Source organism: Ammospiza nelsoni, chromosome 7 (genome assembly GCF_027579445.1).
Source record: "Ammospiza nelsoni isolate bAmmNel1 chromosome 7, bAmmNel1.pri, whole genome shotgun sequence".
NCBI classification, from domain to species: Eukaryota; Metazoa; Chordata; class Aves; order Passeriformes; family Passerellidae; genus Ammospiza; species Ammospiza nelsoni.
In genome coordinates, this window is record NC_080639.1 from 23,182,588 (window position 1) to 23,205,602 (window position 23,015).

At 36.2% G+C, this 23,015-nt stretch overlaps 1 protein-coding gene across 8 annotated transcripts in view; it reads right to left on the reverse strand.

The window, feature by feature from the left end:
* The window catches only part of SLC4A10 (solute carrier family 4 member 10), a 146,994-nt gene that overhangs the window by 49,426 nt on the left and 74,553 nt on the right, over window positions 1–23,015 (reverse strand). For all 8 annotated transcript variants that reach the window (XM_059475481.1, XM_059475483.1, XM_059475480.1 and 5 more), the window contains 3 exons: window positions 21,251–21,389; window positions 14,196–14,356; window positions 5,698–5,886 (listed from right to left, as the gene is read on the reverse strand). In XM_059475481.1, coding sequence (XP_059331464.1) covers window positions 5,698–5,886; window positions 14,196–14,356; window positions 21,251–21,389 — 489 coding nt within the window. The remainder of the gene's footprint in view (window positions 1–5,697; window positions 5,887–14,195; window positions 14,357–21,250; window positions 21,390–23,015) is intronic.

A 23,015-nucleotide genomic window follows, 5' to 3' on the forward strand; every position in this document is an offset into this window, starting at 1 on the left:
GCTTTCCTATGTAATAAAAAGTCAATATCAACACAGTTTTAAATTCATGTTTTAAAAAATTGCATATATAAAAAATATGTCTTTTTTTAAATAATGTGAAATTGCCAGAGCTTTGACTAGAGCAAGAATTCACACAAAAAGCACTCTTGCATGCAAAGTCAAGCCACTTATAAATCAAAATAAGGTCCACATTTGTTACAGTAATGGAAGTTTGCATTTGTAGATACAGTTTGCCATTTTTGAGACAGTCCTGACAAATTAAAAAAAAAATAATCTCAGTAAATTAATCTCATATGTAACATATTCCTCCTCCCTAAAATTTAGAACTTAAGACATTTAACTGTTTATTGTGGTTGTTATTCAAAATCCAAGATGTCTCCAGAACATCAATGACAAAAACGCAGAACAATGTAGTCAGACACAAATCACAGTTAATGGAAACAAATTGGATGCAACCAACACATCAAAGAAAACTAAATCAGAAAAGAAGTTGCTTATTTTTCTAAACCATGCATATTTCTACCATTCAGAAAAAAAAAAAAATCCTCATTTTCAAACTCCTTCAATCTCCAGACTGTTCACTGGAATTAGTCACCAATTCTCTAAATCTAAATGGACAACACTGTCTGGGTAAAAACTCAAAGATTGAAAAAACAGCACGTTTTCTTCAGTATATGATAAAATTCTATATAACAGAGCAGTGACAGCATCTCTGCAGGCTGAATTGTGCGTGTGCATTTAGGCCTCCTGATGAACATTTTTAATCAGTGGGGAATCATGTCACTCCCATTGTACTTCTGTAACTACAGGGAGATTTGGTGTTCACTGATGGTATACAGTTTAAGAGAATGAGGAAGAAGTCACTTTAGCTGTTTTTCTAATGCTAGGCCTGAATATCTCAAGCATAATTCACGTGAAGTCATGCATTATAACTAAAATGCTGTGATTTGCAGTTTTATAAATTGATGCAAGAAAATGAACTTAATAAAGAAATGGCACTGTCCCCCCACCAAAACAACAAATTCCACACAAACTTCTCTTCAGTGTGCCACAGCTGCAGACAAAGGCCTGAGGTATTTTTTAAAATCATCATAGCAAGAAGTTGCATGCTGAGAGGAAATTGATATGAAGACATGGGTGTACATTTGAAATGGTCTGAAGCCCAAGCAAGAATAGGTATTTATACTACCTCTGAACCTTCAGGGAGTTTACAGAACCCAAAGGATAGGAGATGAGGAAGGTACAGAGATGAGATGAGCCTGTTAGAGACAGACACAACAAAGACAGAGCAAAATAAAGAAATACAAAGATGAATGATACAGTTTTATACATACAGATTACACATCTTATCATGGGTACAAGGAAATGTAGAGAAAGAAAGAATAATATCAGATGAAAATGTTCATAAATACAAGTTATATTTTAATAATATAAAAACCTGTGGAAAATACAACCTCATTAAAATATATACATTTAAGAAGAATCTAAAACAAGATATACAGCATTAGCAACCTTAAGGCAGAATTAACTATCGTTGAGTTTGTCTTCTCTTCAAGGTAAGTTGAAGCAATTCCCTGATCCTGATCAAATACTTCAGAAAACTTGTGAGTATATTGATGGCATTGGTTGTGATTTACTCACAAAATCAAAGTGCATGGTCATATATTTAGGAATGCCTCCCCACCCTCTTCATGGGGCTCCAGCTCATATCCAGCTTTCTCCACTTGACAGTATTGACATGGGAGGTTCACATGCTGTAAGCTCACTCTGAGTTATGACATAAATCCTTGAACTGATCTTCAGAAAGAATTGGGAAACTGAAGAAGGTAACTAACAGCATAACATAACTGAGAATTTTGACTTTCCAGAATGCTGAAGGATGCTATCCTAAATTAGGACAAGCATAGGCTCCAATCCCTCTGCTTGTGCTCATACTGCCACAAAACAATGAAGTCCAAACCAGCCCATCGTACCAACTGAAATAACTGGGAAAAGGTTTAAAACAGAACATGTCAAAATGAACAGTTTCAGCAGCTCATGCTATTAACTCCAGAGAGTCCAAATTTAATATGCCATTGCTTCCTTCGAGCTCTTTGGAATACCAATAAAGGTCTGCTTGGAATTTCAGAATTTCTCAGAATCAGACGTGACATGTGGTGTAACCCAATTTTTACACTAATAATGTGCCTGCTCTGATGTCATGGGAGAAGAAACTCTTATAAATGGCATAAGTATGGAACAGAAAACAGGCATAAGATCATGTTATTGTGGGTAAGGAACACTTCAGCAAGGTGCATGAAAATAAAAGTAACTTAGCCTGTCATACTCCTCTCCAGAGTTCCTTCTTCTAGGGCTTTAACCAGTATAATGTCTGTTAGATTTAATTATAAATATATATATTTTTTAATTAATAAAATATACATGTCCCTAGACTAAAAGTTAAATAGCCAGTCAAAACTTTTAAATTTTTATATGATGAAAACTTCTTTTCCTAACTACATTTTCACAGAATAAGTTATTTTTTCGTGTCACACATGCTTAAACTCTGAATTTCAGAACCCCTTTTATAAAAGGGGAGAGGCTTATGAAATTATTTTAGCATTCCTATAAAACAGAGAGGCGTCATACATTGGCAGTTGTCTTTGGCTTTTTAGGCTCACGTCATAGGAATTTACAAACCTACTCATCTCAATAAAAATAGGTTAAATTGATTTATGAAGCAAACTTTCTAAAGATGATTTACCAATGAAAATTTTCAAATTTTTTACCTGTCTTTTATAGTATTTATGCTAAAATCACTTGCCACCCTCTATTTTGGGTATTTGGTGTCAAATTAGCCCATTAAAAAAAATCATTTTTTCTGCTCTTATGCCAAATTTGACTGTCGTTTTTTATTGGAACATCAAAAGCAGGCTTTTAATTCTCACAGTTTTGATGCCTAATGAAAAGTGAAAGTTAAACACAGCATGGCAGCATTATAAATGCATGGTAAATCCATAGCACCCTGACATCTTAGCCCTGCAGAGGATGTGAAGAAAAGCCATTGTAAACAAAAGATAATGCTACTAAATACAAAGCAAATTAATTAGATGGTCTGACAGATTCATAAACAAAGAAAAATGGAGGGAGAACATATGTACAACTATCTTCCAGCAAAGACATCACAATGGCCTGTCAGTAGTGCTGCCATATATTGAATTAATTTATGTATTCATTTTCAGACTTTGCTCTTGAACATCTGAAAATTGACACATTGATAAGATAGTATTGTCAAGGACTTGGACAAAGAAGGGAGTTTGAATCCTCAGCTGTACCACATAACCCACAGATCAGGGACTTGGGGCTCTGAATCACCTTTTTAACAATCAACAAACTGCTAAGGTTTTTTTCCAGCTCAACTGTCTAACACTAACCCCAAATTTAAACAAAGAGGCAACTTCCTTTTGTGCAGAAAGTGTCCAAGTTCCCACGTCTCATTTCAGCAGGAACAAACAAGTGTCCCTTCCAAAGCTCCTGGTCAATGCAGGAGAGAGCCAAATGTGCATTAGCACTTAAAGGATGCAAGCAGAACAATGCCACAAACTGATTTTTAAAAATCTCTGTCCAAAAAGTTCATACTTAGGATTTTTCAATGTAATTTAGATAGAAATCTGATATACTTTCACATAAGCTTCCTGAAAATTATTGAATCTCTATAGGTTATAATATTTTTTACAAACATATATAATTTCTATTATGTCTATTGGTACACTTATTTTAACTTAACACAGTAAAAGTGACCAAGATTTTTTTAACAGAGGTCAGAGCACTCTGAGACATTTCTACACAAGCAAATGAACAATACATTTGGCATTTTTTCATCTTGCAAAATAGGGACAAACAAAAGAAAAACTGTAAGAATGTCTTCCTACTTAAGAGAATCACTTAACCACTGAGTATATAAAATTAGTGTGTTTAATATGGACTTAGAAGCTATCCTGATGAGAATTTATTTTTGGGGGGAATTTAGAAAGAGCTAGGAAGTTTGCCAGAAGAAACTTAGGCAAAAGCAAGATGTTTCTGAAGTGAATTACTGCATCAGTTCCACTCACACACACATAAAGTTACCAAAATTGAGCTTATGATAATTTCACAGCTTGCCCTGAGGGTTCTTCTTGAAGCAACTAATGTCTATTTATTACATAAGATGTAGAGCAAAAAGCTTAATGGAATGCAAGCTGCCATCTTACATCCTGTGGAAATTAAGTACAGGATCATTATATCATTAACTTTCTCTAGTGTCTCCTGGATATTTGTTTAAAGTCATCAGCAAAAGCTGTATAAATCAACAGGAAAGTTGCCTTAAAAAGGGTGGACAATCATCCTATTTACATTTACTCTTGTGCATCTGTATGCATGATCACACACATCTTAGTAAATACTAATTTTTTCCTCACTCTTAGAATGACACTTTGCCACAATTAAGGTTTCGATTTCATATCCTCATCAAATGAAATTATATGTTGCCTTTTAGGTCTAGAATCTTCCCCAGGGAAGCAACTAGATTTAGATCTCTTAAAACTTTATATGGCAATGATTGAAAAAAACCTTCTTCCTTGAAATCAAGTTAACCTTTATTATATATAAGCAGGCCCATCTTCCCAAATCAGCCACACAACTGCTCTTTGCCTTCTGTTCTGTGCCTCAGAGCACACAGATTCCTCTTGCAATCCTGACCTTCCCTGTGCTATGGCTGTTTCCTCGCTCCCTGTTTCCCAAGGTGATGGGGAGCTCATAGGGCTCTGAAACAGAGTGACAGCAGAAGGGACCAGGATTTTACTACAGCTGATTTCTGGAATAAGAGTTAACTGAAAAATATTTGCAAAATTTAGCTGCAAATTTCTTAACACAGATCTTTGTTTATGCAAATAAGGCAGGAGAAATAAGAAATTATCTTTCATTATGATGACCTATAACAATAATACACCTTGTAAGGTCTTCTGTAAAAGCAAGGGGAAAAAAAGTTATGCCAACACTTTACTCTAGAGCCATTCTGCAAACATTTCTCATTTGCATTATCCTGATTTTCCCAAAAGGGATTTTTTGAAAGAACAAGGTACAGCTTTTGTGACATCTCTCCAACAGTGTTATCTTGAAATGTTTGCCTCATTTTTCAAGCCCTCAAACTCACCTATAAAATCTGAAGCAGCAGTTGAGTCCTAGCTAATGCATACATTGTTGTAGACTTAGAAACTATTTAAGCAATCCACCACATTTTAAATAAATAGGTCCTGGCTAGTCAACAGAAGTCAAAAATAGTCCTACCACATTCCTGGCACTGATGGAGCCTGTCCACAGCTCAGAACAACCCTGTGCAAAGATGCTCAAGCTCAGTCTGACAAATTGCACAGGACACCTAAAGCTGCACTGGAAACAACACCCCATGCCAGCCACCCAGGACACCCAGCACAGCTTCCAACACCTCAGCGAGTCCCCTTGAATAGCTCTGCCCAGCCCTGAGTTGTGCAAGGTAGCCAGATTTCAAATTTGACCAGGTGTATTTGTGAATGCATAAGAGAAGCCACTCTCATGCAAAAAGGACCATTTTTACAGAGTAGTTTTCAGAGCAGAATCACTGTTAACCTGTGGGTACAAAGCACATGCAATACCAAACAGGCAGATGCTACTGAAGGCTCAAAATGCAAAATAAAGCATTACCATTTTTATCCATGGAATGGGGCTCAGACTGCTTCTTTCCAATATCAGCAAAGGATCTTACAATTGGGATCCTGTTGCTCAGCTTCTTCTGGTTCTGGTGGTGATGCTGTTTCAGCAATGCCTCATGCACTCTGTGACGAACATCCTCACTGAGCTGCCCAGAACCCACCTGCTGGTCCAGAATCATATCTGAAAATACATACACAAACATAATAAAAGAGGGGAAAGAGGAAACAATTTGTCTCTTAAATTGCAATAATAATAATGATTAGTACCCTATAGGATTACAAATGAAGTGCACCAGTTCCTTTAATGCAACAGAATTTAATGGAAGTTTTATCTATAAGTGTTTCACTTTCAGGGGGAGAGAGACAGAGGAAGGGCAGGGACAAAAAGATGTTATTTATATTTTAAAATCCTCAAAAAATTATGCTGTTCACAAATTAGGGTCACCTATGCAATGTCATTGAAGTCAGTTCCTAAGCACTCTTAGGTATAATATATTTAAATTCAGGGTTATGATGTGGATTAGATGTCTTTTTTTTTTTTTTTCAAATAACCCCTATTCTATTTCCTACAAAGGACTGGCTGTGAGAAAACATTTTTTTTATTCCCTTTGTACTTACCACAGGAGATCACAGTCTTTCTTTCTTGTAGCTATAATTACAATACCTCCAGTACAATGCAAAGAAAGTCCAGGTAAGACAACACAGAAAAATTGCTGCATTATTTATCAATACCAAATAGAATCTATTTCTACTGCCAGATGTACATGTTACTGCAAGAGGATAATTTCGAGCAGGTGAGAGTGAAACTGAACCCCCTGCTAAGAAATTGCAACCATTTTTGCAGTGGACCAGCAGAAAATAGTTTTTTATATTCATATTCAACACTACTTGCTTACAGATAAGTGCAACTCTACTTGTATGGTGTCATTCCTGGAGTAACAGTATATTTCAAATAAAATATTAAAATATATTAACTGCTGAGGATGATCTCAATATTTAAGATTATCCATTTAGGAGGGAAAATGACAGGAAAAAGAAAATCAAATCCCTATCCTCTTCCTTTCCTTAGGGTGCTCTGCTAGGCTTCTTAACAGCCACAAAAGCCACAGGGTTGGTGCCAGTGTGGTGACTAACCATTTTTATTTCCTGCCAGAAAGAAGAAAGTGGCTCACCTAGATTTTTTTGGGTTTTTACAATGACTTCCCTTTTACTGTAGCACTGCTGCCACATGTAATAAGGGAAGATGCATTCAGCTTTTGAAAGAGTGAAGATGTGCTTTCTTGCCTTGGTATTTCCCTCCAGCTGTCATTTTTTTAACACAGACATTAACAGTTGCAGAAGTCGCTGCAGGAGCTTAAATACAGTCAAATTTCTGACAGATTGCTGTATTTTGACCCTTTTTTTCCAAGCCCTATATAGATGTGAGCTGGAATAAGAAAGATTGTGTCCATCCACCCCTATTATTATGGGACTCCTTTTCAGTTTTTTCTCAAGCTTCTCAAAATATTTTTTAAAAGCCCAGGCCCCTGCAACATCAGTAACACCCTTAATTGAAAAGATTGTCTTGAAAACAAGAGCAGCATGGTTAAATTCCAACATTAAATGGTCAAAAGGAACATTTTAAACATTTAATTTTCAAAATAGACTGTAATCACTTAATCCTGTAAGTAGAAGAGCCTACATGGTCACATCAGTTGAAGCTGTACATATTTCCAAAGCCCTGGTCTTCACTTTTGTATCTAGAACAGGCAGCCCTTTCTTCACACTCCATATGAAAAAAGGAGAAAAGAATCTTTGTTTTAAAGAATTTTAGTCTTGAATACCCTTTTAAATTCTGCACAGACCCCTTGTAGCCAGAGACACAGCTAACCATTCCATTTTTCAAGGATACTTCACTACCATATGAAGCTTTCAGAAGGATGTGGAACCTGTGGAATATCCAGCAGCACGGTATTACCCATTCTGTAAAATGGTCACACTGCAGTGTGACAGTGTGACAGTGTACTTGTTGACATCAAGTAAAAATAGGATTTTTCTTCAGTAAGGTATCTTGGTTGATACTGGAACCATGAAATATTATTCTCAAGCTGTTAAAGACTGATATTCTCCCTGACCTGGTCATTAAAGAATTCAAAGAAACTTGGGGTTTCATGTATTTCAAGAATGTTTTTTCCATTCATATTCAGTTAAAATATATCATCTGTATAAAATTAATTTTGTGAGTAAATGTGAGCAATGTGAGTACTTTAACAAGCTATTACAGTAACTGAACTATAACTCATCACCACCTGTGAACAATTTACCCAGGCTGTGAATTACAGCACTGGGGTGCAGACAATTTGTATCAGCTCAAATGCAGCATGGCTCATGTGTGGCCCAGCAGAGGAAATTCCATCTGTGCCACCTCTAGAGCAGCAAGGATGCAAAAGCAGGCTGGCTGCTTCCACTCACTCTGGAGGTGTCTGTCACACTCTGCAGCTTTATAGACACACACGTGGCCAGACCCACACGGAGCCCCCACAGGTCCAGTAAAATGGACAATAAGGAGGCCTCAAATGTGGTGACAGCTCACTCCCCACTGCACCCGGTTCACAGTGCTCATCACCTCATGTGCAATGAGCACAGAATGCTCAGATGAAACACAGAATAAATTTATAGAAAACATTCTGTATTTCTATCAAAATACCTGTGAAATCCTAAAAGAAATTACTGGGCTCATATTCTCCTGATGTAGGTTAGCACTGACAGTTTATAGCAGAAACTTAATTCAGTGTATACCAGTGGGGGTGCTGGTATTCAGACTTCCAAATTTTGTAACTACGCAGTTGTAGGACAAAATGAGAGATCAGTGACAAAATATAAAACACACAGGCTTTTGTGTGCATCGTGATTGCAGTGATAGCTGACTACAAAGCCTAATTTAAAAGCCAAAGTTTTTCTGGCTTGTGGTTGTTGCCCTGAAAGACAGGGAAGAAGAAACCAAGCAAACCCAATTCATCACTTTATGGAAGACAATCAGGTGGAACATGGTCCTTTATCTTCATGGGTCTCTAAACAGGAACACAAATATATCCTTCCCTAGTGAGTCAGGCAGAAGGAGCAATATAAACCCAGCAATTAGGGTTCCTGGGCTGCACTTGTGAACCAAGACCCATTTACATCATTTACAATGGTGATTATAAACAAGCTATCTAAGCTGGCAGATTTAGCAGCTCATACAACAGGGCAGAGCACTCCAATGCTTCAAGACACAGATTCTATTTCCAGCTTTACCTGAAATTATTTGGTTCAAATACTCAAGTCTGTAATACTTGAAAAGGAAAGAAAGAACAAAAAATGTCTGCTTTTTAAAATAACAGTGTGTAATTTTACTGAGGAACAAGAGCAAGTATTTCACAAAACCATAAATTGCAGAGACGAGGCCAAAATTCCCAGCTTGCAGTTCAGAACTGCAGGCACAGTGAATGCCTCATAAAAAATAAATTTTGCAAGCAGAGATTGGCTTGTGCAATCTAAAAGGATTCCTACAGTTGTGGCTAACATGGGAAAACACAAAACAACCACACAAAAAGACAGTGCTACTTAGAAGTTGGAATATCTACAATTTACCCACAGCCAAAGGAACAAAACCTGACAGTTTCTCTGCAGAGGTTATTACCACATGCTAAGCTGAAAATAAAGCAAAGAAATGCAGGAACCTGGGTAAGTGAGAAGGTGAAAGCTGAACAAAAGACAGGTGTAGGGTCAAACAGAGAAGCAGATTACTCACAGGCAATCCCACGCTTTATTACAGTGTTTGTAATAAAAGTTAAATGTACCATAAAAGCACTGTCAGAAACATAACACAGTGTGAGTGCTGCAGATGAAACAAAAGGCTCCAGTGAAGTAAAATCTCAACTTGAGCCAGTTAAATTTGTGGTTATTATGGAGTAATATAGCTTAAAGCAAACAAAGGTAAAAGAAGACTTGTTCAGATTGAAAGCTTAACATGATATTACTGAAATCAATAAAATTGCACACTTGGGATGTAATGCCCTGAGTTGCTGAGCACAGAGTCTGGTGACCTCAATCACAAGATTAAGCTGTTACACAGATTGAAAATTCAATCATAGGGAACAGCAAAAGACTGCTTGGGAAAAAACAGATCTTGGGATTGGAAAGGAAGGGTAGATTTCAAACTTAATTTTAAAAAGAAACCATTATTACAATTAAACCATTTAAAATAAATGAGAATATTTCAAATATGTGCAAGTCGCCAAAGCTCCACTGTGAGGCCACAGTTTGTATTTGACAAGGTTTGACATTTGTTCACAGAACAGTCTGCACAACTGCAAGAATGTGCAAGCTCTGTGGCTCATGCTGTAAAGAAAGTATTGCCATTAAAGGCTGGACTGAATAGTTTTTGAACCAAACAACAGAAAATGGCATCATATGTTAAATAGAGGAACCTTTTGGGTTCATTCAGTGGTTATAATCAAAAAACCAGATGGTAATCTGAGAATCTACATGGTTTCAAAGGAACTAAACGAAAATATCAAAAGAGAACATTTTCATCTGCCAACTTGAACAACACAGTGAAGCTGCTCTCTAATGGTACCGCCAGATTCTGGCAAATACATCCTCAAGAGACTAGTTCCAAAATAAACTGTTTTGATTACATAGATTTTTCAGACTTCCTTTTAGCATATGTTCTATACAGAAATGATCGATAAAATATTACTACATAATGTTCAGAGGAATTCCTTGTGCATGGAGTGCTAACTTACTGATTCAGGAGTCACTGCAAAGACATATGAAAAAATAACATCACATATTAGAAACAGTAATAACTCCCCCAAAATATGTGCAATAGAAATTGCATTTTTAAACAGGATAAAGTTCAGCAGAGGAACTGAGCTCTTTGCAAGACAAGCAAAATCCATCTTACAAAAATTAAGAACAATTTCAGAAATTCAGGAACAAACATGCTGTTCTGATGTATGATGACAGTGTTGGAAATTCATCTCAGAAGTCTCTATTATAATAAGATGCTGTCAGTGAATTCAGCATAGTAGGTATGAACAAGCTCTTTTGCAAAAGGAAAATTTTGTGCCTGTCCAAAGAAATATACAATATTGTAGATGAAGTAATTTTTAAATATGACAGCTGGAATGAAAAAGATCTAATAGAGAATGGACATGTTGGAATACAGGATGATTTTAAAATTCTCACCACATAAACAGTGCCAAAATATTTTTATGCAGAACTGTCATTGTTTCTAGAGATAAAATAAAAAATACATAGTTCTGGAAACCATGCAACCACTACAAAAGGTGGCTTTCATCTGTACCACACATTTTACCACAAGCCCATTAATGGCTTAAAATACAGACTTAAATAATAGAAATTCTCAAGGGCTAAGTGCTAAGAGTTTAATGCATTAGTGAGTAAGTGTTTATAGATTAAAAGCCTTGACTAAAACAAATAGGAATTCTTAGTCTCAATTTAGCAATAAAGTTTAAGTACATCTCTTTCAAGGATATGAAGACTGGCACTGCATTAATAGCAATGTAATTTGATATTGGAATATAGCCCAGATAGCAAGACATCACCAATAAATAAACAGCACACATTTCTTGCTAACAAAGGCAAGAAGAAAGTACATGTGCACAAATAATGTATTTGTTCTCAAAACATGATGCATTATAGCAATGCAGTAAAATTATCAAAAGATTGCATTAAAAAACCAAAACATTAAACTATGAATCAGAAGCACATGAATAAATTTAATTCAGGAGTACCCTTAAAGCCATAGGGCATAACCTGTTTTCACAAACTCTTCTAAAGGTGGCATACACAGTAACAGGGAACCAAAACCAAAAGTGATCACCAGGACTGCTGGACAAGCCTGGCATGAGGATGGCTGGCCAGGCAATTAGCAAGACCTGAATATTGAAAAAAAAATTGAAGCCAACAGGTGAGAGCAGCCATTTCTTCAAGTTCTAAAGCATCAGGACTGTCAGATACAAATGGAATACATAACAGTTCCTGGTGAAAACAGCATTTGCCTTCTATAGCACAAGATAAGGATTCTAACGGGGAATAGCAACTGACTGGAACAGACAACAAAGGATTTCCTGAGTGTGACATCACTTCCATGATGCAAAAACAACACACTGAGACATACCAGTCCTGTCTAATCTTCAGGTCCAGCAGTCACTTTCAAGTAAAAAGTGCTCCCTGCCATATTATTTGGAATTGTCATATTTCTAAGATAACCAGCACACAGGCCCTGCTGGTGTGCTTATCACCACTACTATCTGTCTTTCCTTCTTGCAGTGCTGCCTACTGACTCTAGGTAACATTGTCTAATCACTGGAGACCAGGAATTACACACATAGCAGTAAAGTAACAAATTCCAAAGGGACTTGATTGAAGAAAAGCTGAATAACATTGCTGCAAATAATATTAACAAAGAAAATAATAATAACAGAGAAAATATTTGCACAAATAATAACAACAGAGAAAAGCAACGAGAGCAGCAACTTTATTTCTGGAGAAAACACAAAAAAAATTAAATGTCTTCAAAGAAACCTGACAGAATGCAAGTAATTTACAGAATGATTCACTTGCCTGAAGCACCTGCTGCAAAGCTTTTTTAAAAAAGAATAGTTCGTTGCTTATTGAATCTGCAAAGGAGGAAAAACATAATCTTCTCTTGAAGACCAAGCACAACTCATGCAAACCTTATCATGTGTCAGGTCACCTTATCAGAAAGGGATGCCTACCACTTCAAGCAAATAAAACAACAAATAAAATGCACCCAAATCTGCCACAACAACAGACACTTTTTAAATAAAAATGGTACATTTCATTTAATGAAAATCATCCTAAAGCCTCTTCTCAGAATAGGTTTTCCTAATCAACAAACCAGGATAAGCTACAACTAGGGCTGACTTACAGTAGCGTGAGGGTAACTCCCCAAATTCTCTGCTGAAGAACAACTTAAATCTGTGGTGAGTTCCAAGATTAGCATCACAAATGCTCAAATCCTTGGCCATATTAACTGAAAGCAAATCACTATAACTAAATTCTTAGATTATAAACAGTAATTAATTGGGGTCTCACTATATTGGAAAATCTACTGTATTTTTCAAAAACAGGGGGGAAAAGGATGCTCCCTGAAGTTGGGGGTTTTTTGCATTCATCCTTACTTTTTTACTTACTAAAAGAAATAATTCTGGAAGGGCTTTCTTAGCTGACTATAGACTAAGTTGAGTGGTTTCTGGATTAAGAATGTAAAGCTCAAGACTGAAAAACCCAGTGCACTATTTAAGCAAAGAAATGATACAAGAATGTTAAGCAGCTGACCAAAATACTCCTTAATTATGTATAAATAAATAATAAAGCAACATACTGATAGACACCTTTGTTCTTTCAAATGGGCTGCTTTTTATTCTTCATGCTTATCTCTCATGATGACAAATTTTGAAGATCTAATTCAGACTATGAGTCATGGAAGAATCAGATCTTGGCACAGAGCAGGAACACAAGTTTCTGCAGATTTATATTAATAATATCTTGCATCAGTTTGACATAAACAATTTGGGAAAAGTAAATACAAAAAGCAGTTACCACAATCTGAACCAACTTTAATTCCACTGTTAAATACAGCCCACCAAACAATATCTCCCCTACAATTAAAATAAGTAAAATTAAATTTATATAGGACATTTATATATCATTCACAAAGCAGTTTTCTTGATAATCTTGAGTGTTAGAAAATGTTATTGCGTTGTTCTTTGTATATTTCCTAGACTAGTTACAGTCAGGAAAACACCAGGAAAGCAGGAAATGGCATTTAATCTCAATCTCACTTATACTTTTGGGAGAGAAGACTCATCCATTTGTTTTGTTTTGCTCAGAAGCTCCCACAAGCTCTAGAACTGCAGCTACCAAATTAACTTCTATTGGAAAAAATGCACTCAAGTTTATCTTAAGTTAATTGTACCTAAAATTTCTTTTAAAATCATACACTCTATCATTACTCCTGATTTCATTCTCAAGTCAGAGACATATCTGTTTTCATGTAATTTAATTGCAATAAATACTTCCCTATGTTTTGGGGTTTTTTAAGCTAGATTGCCTGTAATTAGCATAGCAGTAGATTAAGTTTGTGAAAGTTAGCACACGCCTCATTCACTTGAGGAGCATGGCAGGAGCAGAGAACATGCCAGCTCTAATTAAATCTAACCAAACTACCCTCTTTCTTCCGTTTTAATTCTCTTCTTTATTCAAAAATTGATTCTTAAAGCAACAGATTCCACATAAAAAATATAAATAGAATATTTATTAACTGTGCCAGATATGAGTTTCTTTTCTAGTAAATTGAGAAAAACACTTCCGAGGAGTTTCTAAACTGAATTGATTATTATGCAACAACTTTCTTGGTAAGCATTTCATTTTTATTAAATAATTTTTATAACCAATAAATGAAACATTGACACATACCTGCAATTTCCTCTATGGAGTTAGCTCTCATGTCCAAAAGAACTGTGCCATTCAGGATGCAGCTCCTCAGCTCAAACAAGCTGTGAAGTGACAGTGTGGCAACGTAGGGCTTGCTCCACCTCTCTCCACCATCCTCTACATCTTCTTCAAACTTCAACCACCTATACAAACAATCAATTTTATAACTCCATTGTGCATAAGAAATGAAAAATTAATTATTTCTATGAATGCTGAAAGTACAGACAAAGACGTTAAGCATGTCTTTAGATTTCACTTTATTCTTCCCTTTTAGGAAATATGAGAAACTTCCATTGTCTACTTCTTTAATAATGCTGCATTATATCATTTTTGAGGTTAAGTTCTGACCACAGAGATGAAGAGATAAATATATTAAGCAATTATCTTTGTACTCTACAAGAACTTTGACTAATTCTTTGGCTTACAATGATATTTCTGTGATAGAATAACAAGTTGTGTGGAAAGGAGTCTAGAGAAACCTCAAAAACGTAAAAGGATATAAGAAACTGGCATGAAAGGATCTCAAGTCTTTTGTTACCATCCAGCCAGACGAACTTGCTTGAGACTGAATTCCCTACTGATAAATATTGCACTTAAAATGTTAAAAGAATATTAAACAAACAAACAAACATCTGAGAAGTCACACAGGGATGCTGCTGTGTGGGGCCCTGCAACCTGCCAGCCTAGCAAGGTTTGGACAGCTGCAGGCACAGCACATACCTGTACTGCTTGACTCCACAGCTCTCAGCTCTTTTATATGGACATGGCAGCAGAGCAGCCAAGCAGAGCCTCACACCTGGACAGCTTCTTCACACATTTCCAGGCAGCAGGGAAATGTAAAGCCTTAACCTTTAAGGCTGAGGAATTTCCAGTTTTACTAAGCCTCACAGCCCAGCAAAGCAGCTATCACAGCTGTCCTCCTCTGTTCCTGGGCCACACATGATCTGCTCCTACTTGTAAAATACCCAAGTATACCCACATTTTAGACACTTTTCTCCTTTCAGTCCTTGTGTACCAAGTTCTTCCCCTTTTGCTGCCACCCTGCAAGCAGCCATCGCTTCACTGACCCACTCATCAGCAGCATACCTGCTCCCATCCTGAAGGAACTGTCCCAGCTGCCTTCAAATCAGCCTCTCATTATTTATAGAGACAATTTGCCTCAACTCCTTGGGTCCTTCAAAATCTCCAGTCTCCTATGTCTAGCCCTCTCCTCCTCTTTGTATCGAAATATTTTCCCTCCATTTCCTCTGTGAGGAAACCAGTCAGTTTCCGTACTTGGTCTTTGCCCATGAGAACTCTTTGCTCTTCATCAGACCTGTTCCCCTCTCCCTTTGCTGTATTCTGTTTTCTCTTCTCAGCCCATCCCCTTCACCTTTGCATTCCTCCAGAGAAGCAGCAAGGAGGACACAGCACAAAAATTTGCTTCCACAAAGCCAAACCATGAAATCGAATTTGCATATGCAAATGAGATTTTCCAAATAAATTTTCAAATCCATGTCCAAAGGGACATCAAACACAATTTAACACACTTCTCCCCATCAAATTCAAAGCTATACTATTAAAGGAAGGCCTACAACAACTCAGGGAAGAAGCGTGTGAGAAGAAAAACTAGTTCTTAAATTTTTTTTCATTTTGCACTTACACTTGAACTCCCTAAGAAGAGGCTGCTCCTATCTTATTAATGGCACTCTTGTTTCCAAGTTGAAAAATGTGCAATACCTATTTGTACCTACAGCACCACGAATATGGTACATTTATTGTCTGGTTTAAACTATTGTGTACCAAGACTGCAAAATACCTACCTTTTTCTCTTCTCATACCTCCATTTCTGTGCATGTTTCTAATCTCTTTAGGAGATTTATAAGATCTTTATGCTTGAGTATTCTTAATTATTTCTGTTACTATGAATTATTAATAGTGTTATTACATATCTTATTATTTGTGCTTAGCTTGTTATATCTTTTATGCTGATTCAGAAAAAATATTAAAACCCATGTTTCCTATAGTCTAAAAAAAATTATCCAAGCATTGAGTTTGACAAAATATCATCAGAAACCTCATACTGTCATTACCTTTTGTTCATGTAAATCAGTCTTCAACATTGCTTATCTGATTATGCTGCTACAGTCTGTCCTTGATATTTCCTAATTTAAATCTACTGACCAGCTGTAAATAGATTTTAAAAGAGCAATAAAAGACAAGCATGTTCTTAAAAATCTAAGACAGGTGACTGGACAGAGGCAGGCTTACTATCAGAGCTTGTAACATACCAGGGACACAGAGAAGTCTAAATCATGAAAACAGCTTTAATTAGAGTTTGCATTGTCAGACATTAAAGCTTACCCATTGGTGCATAAAAATCCATAGGAAACTATTGCTACTGCTCAAATAATTTTACTTGCCATTGTGATCCTCCGCATTTCTATGAACTAGAATACTATAATTGTATGGGTTGCACCCCATTTCCTACTGCTGCTGAAACTTAGGTGTTTAAACACATTATCATACATTGTTACTCAATGAGTCAACAAGCCAGGACATGGAATTAAATCATGTCCAGCTGAGAGCATTCTATGTTTGAAATAAATTTCTATTTTGATTTTAATAAGCATATCATAAGTTTGCTAATTTCATCAAAGGAACAACATTATACTATTTATCACCTTTTGTCTTTAAAGAAATATGTCTGTTATGTCAGACAATCCTTATTTAACATATCAAATGAGAAAGAGTAGAAGCAAACATAAAACAACTCTAATCTTATGCAGAGCCTTTCAATTCTAAGTTTTCAGTAGTTTTAAAAATCATAATACCATTTGATCAATCCTCTGAATTCATGAGCAAGGCTCCATGACAGAAGTGGCTTTGAAATACAAACTCAGGCATAGATCCCAGTTTGCCCATTTTGTACTCCTTTTAGTTTCTCAAAGAGAAATTTAAATATATTTACTTTTGCAGTTTAACCCCTTAAATTGGTATGACTGACAGATAAAAGCCTTTCTTAGTTTCTTGGGCAACATCATTGGCCCCTATTGAGCTCATGTCACACGCATCCCCTGCGACTGGAACACATCTGGAGCTATCTCTGTTGTGTGTGATTGCATGGAAGAGCACTTTCATCCCTACAGCTTTCTTTTACTGCTACAGACTGGCACAGGTCTACTGATAACACAGTTTAGTTCCTCAGACAGAATGCTTGCTAGAAAAAGCATGCCAACAAGAGTTTCAGCAAGGCATGTTACTATAGAAAAAATACAACTCAGGCTAGGGTGGGTGCACACACCTTATGTACATGTCCTAGCTTCTAACACCAGCTTCATCACTTTCTCAGGCATCAATAAAAGAGTGCACATGCTTCATTTTAGACACAGTTACTGCATTTTCTGCACAATATGAAGTGGGTGACTGTATTTACCTGTTTAGTAGTGTGGTATGTCTGCAGCAGAGAGATGGAGAATGTACTCACAACAGTTAATGGTTTTAATGTAATATTTCAATCTGTATCTATTTCCACATGAGCTTGTGCCTGCCCACACTGATTTGAAAACCAACCAAAGAATACAAGCATGTCAGGAACTAAGCAGCAGTGAGAAACTTATGTTTCTTGTGACCCACTTTCTTTGGAAGAAAGTTTTGATCCAGGGAAAATGCACTACACTTCCTAACTTTCCCTAATCCATCTATTTTCTAGTCACTATTAACAATTTACTTTCTAAACTATAAACATGAGTTTATTTTCCTAACTGTGCATTGAAATTTAAGCTTAAGCACTTTCCTCTTCGTTCTAAGTTTCTTCCTATTTTCTTCCTTACAATATAATTTCTTCTTCTCCATAAAGATAGTGATATTCTCCAGATATGTTTGGTTGATACTAGCAGATAAATGAGTCTCAAAAGTCTGGGTAAAACTTGCTACAAAGCAGGCACCACTTTCCACCCATGACACATGAACTGCCTTCCCAACAGCTGCAACTTGCAGCCACACTATTTGGTGTATAAAATAAATCCAACTGTTACACTTCAGCACGTTTCTCCACAAACTTACCAGATTTTTTTTTCCAGACTAGAAACTATGCATCATCTCCATAGAGAATGCACAACTGTACAGCTGGGCCACATACAAAAACTACTGTAAGAATGACTATTGATTTTAAAAGGTATGTGTTTCTTCTGGCTTGAAATCAATTGATGGAGAAAAAAAATTATCCCTATATCAACATAACCAAGCAATTCATTCCATTCTGCTCACCAACTAATTCCATGGATGGGACAGTCTAAATCAGATCCTGGAACAGAAAAGTCCAGTGCACTTTCAATCAGACTGAAAATACCAAGATACAGATGTGCTTCATCAGGGCCAGCCCAACACTTCAGTCCAGGTGCACCAAGTGCAGAGCTTGGTGAAATGAATGCATACCCACTTAGGGCTATCACTCCCATTAAATGTAATTAATCTCTACCTGAAACTACATCCAAAGCCAAACAGTAAGATTTACAAATATTTCCATGGGACATTTTGCACACAGATGAAAAACATACAATAAGCCTGGAACAGCAACAAATTCAGGTTGTATCTTCTCCATACCATGCTTTTAGTCAAATCGGTAATTCTGAAGTCCTGAATTAACCACAGGTATTTAAAGTGACCCAGTGTATTAGTTTCTAAGCACATGATCTTGCACATTAAACACCATCCCATTTCTATTACTCTACTCAAAGCCACTTGGTTCTTTGTGTGTGATACCTTTATCTATTTCTAGAGGAGTAATACCTCCTAATTTCTTATTATCAGCAAGTTTCCTTATTATAATCCCATTTTTAAATTCAATAATAAATCTATTTATTAAGCCTCATTCTTCAGAAGTTGGCTGTCACTACCTTTCACACCAATAGTATAATCTCTCAGCATGGCCTGCTGCACCTCTTCAAATAGTTCCTGACCTGCTAATAGCATTTTTACACTAGAATGCAGTTTAAGTAATACATTCCCACTGCTGTATCATACCAAACGCTTTACTTGGAAAAATTGAGATTCACTGTTTTTTCTTTGTCAGAAAAATAAAAACCAATTACCTGATTAAAGAGCATTATTAACTTAGTCTGACATGACATACCATTGTATTGCATTTTATCCAATTTCCCACTTATATCCAAGTCTATCATTTTTCTTTCCTTCAAGCATTGTATGGCTCTGAAATTGGACTATAATGGCTCTGTTTGCCCCAACCCTTTTTATCATTTATTTAATACTACTGCTGTGTTTGGATTATCACAGCACAACTGACAGACTCAGAGAGACAGGGATTGCTCTACCCATTAAATACATGTTCTTTCACCTTTCTGGGATGGAAATTATTGCACCCTCTTATTTGCACAGAGAAGCACTTTGAGTCTTATCTTCATTTTAAATTTGGTAATTTCCTTGCAATCTCCTCCTTTTCTAACCACTCACCCCATGCCAAATGCAGTCTGAAATCTGGGGATCCAAACTGGAAAAGACCATTTATCTTGGCCAGTTCTTTCCACACAGCATTCTTTCTTTCCATCTTACAGCTAAAGCTAAAGAAAATTTTACTATCACCTATCTTGTCACTCTTGTATTTTCTGAGCTCGAAAAATGTATTTTTATTTGCCGATTTTGTCCTGCCATTTTTTAACAATCTCGTTTTTATTAAACATTTTTCATTTTTCATTTCACAAACAACAATTGAGAAGGCTGTACATATAAACAGATCAACTGAAACAGAAATTTATTTCACCTACTCCTTTTGAATTCTATCTTCATCAGAACCACTTGCTGACAGAAATTGTTATAATTTTCAGAAACACAATTCTTTAATAATTTGCCAAGGGATTTTTGTTAAGTTGAACTAAAGAAGTTGCTATTTCCCTGCTTAAAAATAACGTAACATACGTGATTTTTACTTTTTAATTTCAACAGAAGTTGATACCCCTCCTAGAGAAGTTCTATGTATTCCTAATCAGTATGAGAACATTGCAGACGATTACCTTGATTAGATTTTCTCTCTCTGAATATTAATAAGATTATTTAGGAACATTACTGCCTTCCTTTTGCAGCACAATCCCCATATGAGAATTTTCTACACATAAAAATCTATATTTAGCATCTGCCTACGCTGCCTATGAACAGATAATGGAAGGGAAGGTCATAGACAATTTTTTGGCCCTCTGGGAAAGTAGAAATTTGCAGTAAAATTAGAAAGAAAACTACCAGCCATATTCATGTCAGACAGCCCACATACATAGTTACCCACAAAATCCTTCCAGAAATTTTGCAATTTATGTTCTACAAAATATATATATTACACAGACTTTTGGGCACCATTGAGGAACACCGTCAACAACTGAGAGGGAGAGGAAGAACTAAGGTTTCAAGATGAAAAATAAACACTGCTGTAAAATGTAAATTCTTAATGAAACTAAGCTAATTATTTCCCATTTAAATGCTCAAGGAAAAAAATATACAATGAAAAGTTCTGTACCAATATTATTTTTCACAGCAGAAATGCAATCTAGAAGTCTTTCCCACTAGTTTTGCAGAAATAAAATAATCCAACACTGAATACTCAATCTCAAACTGCTCATGGCAACTTAGAATATGTAAAAGTTCTACTGCTCAAAAAGTAATCTCAGTCCTTGCTTTAATCTCTTTATAATGGCTCCCTTACCACTTTCTTGAGTATTCAAACAAAATATGAAGTTTGAAAGATTCTTTAAATTAGAAGATAAAATATGAACTGACCCAATTATTTTAATTCATATATATGGTATATTTACTTTTTGTTTTCCATCAGTGTTCACTCTGACCTATATTCATAAATCCAAATGAAAATATTTGGCTCTGGGAAATGATGGATGCTGTAGTAATACTAGCAGACAAAGGATTAAAATTATGGTTTTATTTAAGCTTTATATCCAAAATCTGTCCCTGAGCTTGCTACAGCTTTGAAGTCATTCCTCAATACACCAGAAACCAATACCTACAGATAAGAAACATACAGATATGGAAATGCTCACCTTGCTGTCTCTCTCCACTCTGCATCCTCTCCTTCACGCCAGCAGATCTCATCAAGCTCAGTGAAGAGATCATGAGGAATGTGTTCCTCATCATCATCTTCCGTTCCAAGAATAAACTGCACCCTTTGTGATGGGGTATCTGGAGAAAAATAAAAATATGAAGTCCAAAACACTAGTTTGCTTGCCCTGAGAAAACAAATGTTATAAGATTGTCCAGATGTTTTCATGCACATCACTTACTGCCACACAAAAACATTTACAGTTCTTCTGTAAGAACATTCAATTACACACAAACACATTCAGAATGAGACGTCCTCATTTACTGTAGTTGTCAAGTCCACTTTTCAAAAAACTCCTCCAAAGCTATGACCTGATGTATAGAAACAGGGTGTATTGGAAGTTGGAATGGTATCTCCCAGAAAAAAAAAATACAGAAGCAGCATAGAAGCACAGATAAAGCTGAATAAAGCTGATAAAAGACTTTTACTCCAGTGTTAGGAAAATCTACTTTACCACTTCATAAGTCTACATCTGCAGATCTAGCTCAGGTCATAAAGACAGAATACTAAATGTGAAATCTTTGCTGTAGGAGAAATACACGAAATGAAACCTGCCTAATGTGAATATACAATTGCAGACTTGACACTTGCCCCTTTGTTAACTCTTTCTACTTCGTTAGGCTGCTTGAGATACACAACTTTTTAACCTGTCCCAGCCTCCTCATTTTATTCTTCCTGACTTCCCTTTCAATACTATTATTGATTAATTTCCTTCATAACCTTTCAGTGCAGATAGCTAAATATATTTTTGAAGACATGCTATTGTTTTTTCACTCAAAAAATTCACAGAGCATCTTAAAGTACATGTATATTCAATGTTCATAGCTCAAGTGCTGTATTTAAAAAGTCCTATATCCTATTTGCTTATTTAAATGCAAATCTCAATGAACAAACTCTGATGAAGCACAGCCTCTCTAGCAATACATGGCTGCTTTTTCTGCTAATGCATTTTAGATTTCTGAAAGGAACCAAAAGTCCTTTGTGAGAACTGAGAGAGGCCAGGCTGCCAGTGAACTGAAAAACTGATTATCCAGCAGAACAGCTCAGTGACTCCTTGAACATTGTCTAAATGAAGTTCACTTCTATAACGTATTTGTAAGACAAGCTACATTGTTCCATCTAACAGCAAAGAGCATCACTGCACAGGGTCTTAAAGCTCTTTGAATATTGGAAAAAATGAGATTATAGCACCCATTGAATGCTAATTAAAGAGAAAACACAGCTCTGATCCAAACAAATTAAATGGGCCACTGACACAGAAAATTAAATTCATCAATAGAGATACCTTTTTGATAGCAGTACTAAACTTGCTATAGCAAGGAAACACAAACAATACATGACAGTTTTCACCTGAGGTCTATTTGCTTTAACAGAGTGTAAAGATCTAGTGCACTAAAGCCTATTTACTCCTTCACAAAGCAAGGAAATGAAACCCAAGGAGAAATACAGGAGAGAGGGAAGAGATGTCTGGATGCGGGTACTACAAAGAACCAGAGGATGGATCTGCAAGGGCCACAGCTAAAAGAATTACTTTTGCTGAATCACTGAAGAACAGCAAGAAACTCTTCCACTTTACCCTTTCTTTGCTTTCTCATCTCTCTTAGTGTTCAGTAGTCTTTTTTTCCTTTAAAAATGTTCACTTTTTTCTTTAAATCAGAGACAAAAAAGTACATTCTAGTTAAGAAGTGTGCAACTTCTTAAAACTG